This window comes from Diadema antillarum, unplaced genomic scaffold, assembly GCF_040938485.1.
Source record: "Diadema antillarum isolate AM-2024a unplaced genomic scaffold, OU_Dant_1.0 seq00000586_RagTag, whole genome shotgun sequence".
Taxonomy (NCBI): Eukaryota; Metazoa; Echinodermata; class Echinoidea; order Diadematoida; family Diadematidae; genus Diadema; species Diadema antillarum.
In genome coordinates this window covers 195,455-202,125 of record NW_027271520.1, presented here as the reverse complement: position 1 = coordinate 202,125, position 6,671 = coordinate 195,455, and the positions used below count along the sequence as shown (strand labels likewise).

At 40.4% G+C, this 6,671-nt stretch overlaps 1 protein-coding gene across 1 annotated transcript; it reads right to left on the bottom strand.

Moving 5' to 3' along the window:
- Window positions 1-450: 450 nt before the first annotated feature.
- On the bottom strand, window positions 451-6,484 carry LOC139735574 (COX assembly mitochondrial protein homolog). The gene is made up of 4 exons (XM_071646331.1): window positions 6,448-6,484; window positions 4,708-4,812; window positions 1,854-1,944; window positions 451-583 (listed from the first exon to the last, which is right to left on the bottom strand). The coding sequence occupies exons 1-4, from the start codon at window positions 6,482-6,484 to the stop codon at window positions 451-453; spliced, it is 366 nt and encodes a 121-aa protein (XP_071502432.1).
- Window positions 6,485-6,671: the final 187 nt, after the last annotated feature.

The window sequence follows — 6,671 nt, the reverse complement described above, 5'->3', positions numbered from 1 at the left end:
GCCTTCCAATAGCGCTATTAAAGGCGTTGTGGTGTCAGAATAATGTATGTAGCACACAGGGGGTTTACACCGTGGTACACAGAGAGTCAAGGGACATGTCTGGCTGGATCCTGACACTGTAAAGATGAAAGTTGGAATTATAGCTGCCCTCAACAAGAATTATTCACACAAAATCAGAATATATCACCTTCTGTCACATGCAGTGAACTACTGCTAAATATTTGCAGTAGTACTAGCTCTCTCCTCATTTTCCCTTATGACGATTCAGAATGTATACATGTACCTACTTTTGTTTATGCTCTTTTTTTTGTCAATAAAAGGAATATTCCTCCGTGGCTACTTTGCCAAACTCTTTTAAGAGAATGATTGTTCAGAGAATTTGAGAGGACACGGCTTCTGCTGGATGTCATCAAAGCTGAAACCCAGGATGTAAATCACGTTGGCTTCCCCTCACGACTGCCCCACCTCCCCCTGCACGGCCGCCTTGGGCTTGTCTTTCATCCTGACTCCGGTCTTGCGGAACTCCGACCTCTCCTGGAGGTACTCCTTCTTGCACATGTCGAAGAATTCCTGGTCCTGGTAACTGTATCAACACAATGAGACAGGGATGAACGAGTCAAAAAAAAAATTGTTAATCTCCCAAATCAAAAGATCTGGACACATGCACATGAACAATCATGACCTGTACATTTGCATTTCCATGGGTAAAGATGTGGTATGTGTTGTCTCACAATTATTGTCTTTGAACGTGGAGTGGACAAGTCAAATCAATCATTGTTGTATGATGTGACATTCAACATGTGCAAAGAATATAGAACAAACAGACAAACAACATCCTAGAACACTCAATGCAGGGCACATCTTGTCCATTTGGGAGCTTTGACTCAGCCAAGTAACTGTGCCTTGCTCTGGTTTAGCAGCTTTGTGCAGGATCAACAGCATCTAAACCTGGTTTATCAAGTTAACAGTATCTGAATCTGCATCAAACTATCTCCTTATTCACATGACAAATACCACTGTAATCATAACCATAAAGCTCTATGCAATCATTCCACAAATGTAGAAGAGTACATCAAGTCAGCTGTCTATAGTTACGTTCAGACAACAAGTCTTAACCTCGAGGTTAAGCTTGTAGTTAGGGACTGTGTAGACGCACTCGTAGTTAGCTAACCTTGAGGTTAGCTTGATGTTAAGAGCCACGAGATATCTTATGGTTAGCGCTCTAACCACGAGCCGCAAGGGGTCCCCACTCGTAGTTAAGCACCGTGTGGACACAAATATCAACGCACTCAAAGGGGCAGGCGTTTAACCTCGAGGTTTCCTAACCTTGAGGTTAAGCTTCGTCGTGCGGACACACGTCAAAGTTAGGGGGCAAGAGCTTAACCTCGAGGTTAGGGCTTGTCGTCTGAACGTAACTTATGTTCTTCAGTAAATGATTATCATTATGTCACCGGTATATTACATTCTAGATACATGCTAATATTGTGCATCGCAATCAATCTTGGCTTCCTGTTTTTGGACGCTGTCACCACATGGCACTTGAATGGAGATTAACCCGTTGAGGACGGTTTGATTTTGCTACAACACGTATTTCCCATAGACGCTTGCCCGAGTATACTCGGGATTCGTCCTCAACGGGTTAATACCACACTCAAACAAAGGGAAATATTTGCCATGCATTCTGGTCCATCTTCATTCCGTTCTCTCATCTTCATTCCGTTCTCTCATCTCATCTCCTGAACAAAAACAAAACAAAACAAAAAGTCACACAGAAAAACCTAACAGCCAAACAAGCAAGGGAAACAACAAAAACAAAGATAAAGCAACACACAGGATGGCCTCGTGATACTCACTGTTTGGTGATACACTGCTTCATTGCATTATTTTCTTCCCTACACTTCACCACCATACCAAGTCCATTGAGTTTACAGCACTCTGTGAAAGCTGTGGAATTGAAATAGATTGCAAATTAATTAAGATTTCATGCCAAAATAGTCGTTTGAGTTTCATGTGCACATTATCTCACACCTTTCAGTATACCGTAAAGTTCCGTGTATAAGACGCACTATTTTTTCGTCGGAAAACATTTAAAATCGGGGGTGCGTCCTATACACGGGTACAGTCGAATCACAGAAAAAAATCTGTCATGTACACCCAGTTTTATAAGGTCAACTTGGGGCCATGTATGCCCATCGACGTTTGGAAGGTAAGCAATCACTAAAACTTATGGATAAATGAGCGATCTTTCAATCTGGACACACATAAAAGCTGCAAATACGGGATAAACTTATATCGGCCTTGTGCAGTAACGATGTATCAATCTGGCCATAGACAACACCTGTAAGTGTACAGCACTGCTACCGATGTATCAGTCTACCAAGCTACCAACAGCCAACCTAGTAGCTGAAATACGCGATGAACAGGTATCATTACTAAATTACCGATACCGTAAAACTTATCAATGTATACTAGTATCAATATGGCCATAGACAAAAGCTGTAAAATACGGAGTAGGATCGACACTATGTCGCCGTAATATGAACGATGTGTGAAGCATGCATGCATATATCCATGGCGTTCGTTTGCTCTTCGAGGCCAGGATAGCATAGCTACACTGCAGCTGGCTAGCTAGCTAGCAAGCCTTTTGCAAAGGCAGCAGGTGCAGAGAGGCTCTTGCAAAGGACTCGCGTGCACACAGCGATCGGATCGGAGCGCGCTTGCCCGTTGCACGCTGTGTGTGCAAGTCCATTGCTCTCTCTGTGCGTGTGCTGAAATTATAGCGAGCTGCCTTTTGCAAAAGGCTAGCACTGTGCATACAAGCATGGTACAAGAGACACACATGTTACTGGTAATCCCTCCGGGCAAAACAACAGTGAGTGTAATTACCGTACGCGCCGTACGTCTCGCCGTACCATCCCTCTGCTACATTTGTTGGTGTTTTTCTTATTTTTCGTAATGAACCTTCCAGTCTGACATGCGTCACTATGCGAGACACCCTCTGCTATGTATGATAGCAAAGATCGTACTGTACACTCATAAGTACGATATGATACCACGATTGAAATGCGAAACAATAGCAAGTGAGTACCGAGACAAGTCTTGCATTTTGCGTCTTCCATATTTTGCCAATGTCCGATGAATACCGTTAAAAGAAAGTATAAAAGGAAACGAAAAATAGAGCAAATACATGCTGCATTCTAGGGAAATTTTGAGCTGAAATAATATGTTTGACACACGCAATATTTGCGTGGAATTTTTTTTTTTTTTTTAAATTTTAGGTCTGAAAGTAGGGGTGCGTCTTATACACGGGTGCGTCTTATACACGGAACTTTATGGTAAACTACTTTCAAACATTTTTATTTCATTTTACTTTATTCTATTATTATAGTTATTTTTACAGAAAAAAAAATCCAAATTTGATAGTTAAAGTGGCATCAACAAAGGTATCAATACATGACAAAAGATTGTAAAAAATACCAATTACGTTGCAAAATCATGTCTGTCATGGGACTGAGAAATTTTAAAGCCAATGAGCACTTTTCATTCAAGCTGTAAATATGTCATCTCAGGTCTCTTTGTATGCTCTGTTTTTCTTCACTCAAGAAACTGTTTAAACTTCATGGCTAAAGCTAGATGAACATCATCCAGGGATACAGCATTTCTTCTCACTTACAGATATATAATCAATGAATACTGTAAATTTGGATTGTATCACAAAGGGGGACTATTCTGACAATCTTATCAAGTTGCCCATTTGAAAATTTCTATTGGAAACATAAAACATGTCATTATCATAGATCTGATGATCAAAACTTGTTTTACTTGTATAGTACCTGTCTCAATTTTTTTTTACTGATATGCAACTTTTTTTTCTTTTTACTTTTATTTCATTCCTTCTACTGCAGACTCAACTTTTCTCTGAACGGAAACTTAAGAACTTACCCAAGAAACCTAAGTATCTGAGGCCAAAAATAAATGGCTACAGGATCTAGATATCCCTATAATATTGATACAACATCCCTTCTGCTAGAGAAGGCCTCATCCATGCTGCCCTTTATCTTGCAATGTTAGATTTCTTCAACGTTGTCTTTAATCTGCAATTATTGTCCTATCTGTGGCTTGATGAAGACTACACTGTAACATTGCAGAGCAGCTGTGTTACCTGCATGAATTATCATACTTCCATACTGGGTGTTATGAGTAAGCTTAATATGTGTCCTGTCCTCTAATTGACAATTACATTTCTACTTTTGCTGAATTTTGACAAAATACAATAGTTACAACATCACAGTGTCTTTACAATAGAGTAGTGTAATTTCTTGGTAAGTTCAAATCTTACTTAGATTCCAAGACCCATGAAATTGACGAAAGTTTCATGACACTTACCTAACTTAAAAATTAAGTTTCCATCTCATTCAGCAACATGACCTTCTTAGAGTGCTGTTTTATCAATAATACTCCTCTATCTCACTTATATTTCACTGATATTCATGCCCATATGCTCTGTGTTTTCACAAAATAAGTCAAAATTCAGAGCAAACTTAAAACCTATGACAGTTACCTTTGCATATCAGCCTTCTTCCAACCGTGGAAGCAGAATCACACACTCACGTGTGCAACATCGGGAGGAAAACAATAATGGGGGCAGACAAGGAGTGCTGAGAAAGCTGTGGGCAAAATGAGAGTGAAAAGGTCTTATTCACTCACCGTTGACTTGCTCTGCACATCTGACCTTGGCCTTCTCTCTCATCTTCTTGGGAATGAGCACCTCATACTCCACCTTCCGGAGGTAGTCATCATCCTCTTGCCACGCTAGGAAAGGAGGCAAAAATATTAGATGATAAACAAAGTATGTTCAGACATCTGCTCAAAACAACCACTACGACTAGGGCTATAGATGTGTTTTGTTACATAGTGATGAGAAATCTAGTTAACATTCTATTACTCAATGATACATGTAATGCAACAGATCACAAATATATATCATCAGAGTACATCAAGGAAATGAGGAGAGGCTTATTTTTCTTAGCTGGGGCATCCCCAACAACTGCCACAATGACCTCAATCCTGGGGCCTCCAGAAAGACTTTGCATCTCCTGCCCCTAAATTAGGAATGATTCATGCTACATTCAGTCAAAATTTGTGATGGGGTTAGAAGACAACAAAAGTATCATTTTTTTTTTAAATAATAAAATTGTAGCTTGAGTATGTACATTGTACACCCATGATTTCTTTTATCATGGCTAAGTAAAACACTGATCACTTCAGTGCTGATCTACGTTGATGTAGGGCAATTTGTCAATCAGCCGTACATAATGTAATAAAAACATCTTGACGGAAAAATTTCATGAATTTGAGTAAACTCACTAACTCATTAATCCATTGAAGACTAGATCTAGTCCCGAGTATTCTTGTGATGGGATGAGTGGGAATTTGTGTAAAAGGAAAATCAGTCCTTCTTCAACAGATTAATACCAACTGCATGCTATTCTGACTCTGATTTGAGCCGAGGTCATGTGCATAAAACTAAAGCCAGAAAATAATCAGATAACCCTAAAATTCTTGGATTTCCATTGCCTGGTTCCGACATCAAGCCAAAAGACTGTCGAACCACACAATTCTTAGATGGATGGTGATTGTTTGAGTCGCGATGCAAGACATCTCTTTGCGAGTATATTTAGACACCTACGCTATGTTAATACAGTATTACAGTAACACGGCATGGTAAATTTTAATGAGAGTAAAACACCCTATTTGCAGCAGGCTTTGCACAGGGTGCCTATTTGCGGCAAGGGCCGTTTCATTCATTGATGATGATGAAAAGGCCTAACTTACTTAATCAGGTCAGGTGTCACTTCCCACAGGCACAGACACAGTCCATACACTTGCGATCATAGATGCGAGTGACTCCTGTCCAGCTACCTGTAGGGTGGTAGCCTGTACCAGCTACAGCTTGTGTTCTTAAATCAAAAGTGGGACTAAAAAATAAAAAGCACAGCTCAAATAGCTGTTTTATTGATGGATGAAAGTGCCCCTGCCGGAAATAGGCACCTTGCCGCATACTGGGTTGTTTACTCTAGCTGGGCCTGGGGTCTACTATACGTACGTCCACTATATGTTCTAGGGCTAGATCTACTCCAACTCCAACCAAGACTTGCTTATGCAGCAGCAGGGCAGGGGGCGTACAACGGGAACCAGCTGCGTTTTTAACCGCAACTATCCGGACGCGACGCCGCAGCTCACGCTGGAAGAGCAGCTAGCACTTCGCAGAACAGCTCGCAGAGTCTAGACTCTAGTTACATAACAACGTCAGTTACAATCTGTCCTGAATCTTGCAACATGAAATGAGATGCCGGTTAACTACGCAACTACTACTGATCTGTAATTAATCACGGGTATGTATGATTATTTCTGGCAATCAAAGTAAGGCGAAACGAGTATAATTACCGAATCCACGCCGCCCTTTCTGCTGCTCCGCTGCCATGTTTACTGAGGTCGATTGCTGCTGACTGTGGATCCAGACTCCTTTGCAAACGACCAAAGTCAGCCCATCGAGATTATCAACTGCCTCGCCATAATTAATATGCTAATAGCAAATTTAAGCTGTCAATTGAATTTTTCTCTTTATAAAATAACCTAATTACATAAAAATTATAAAATTAAGAATTCTA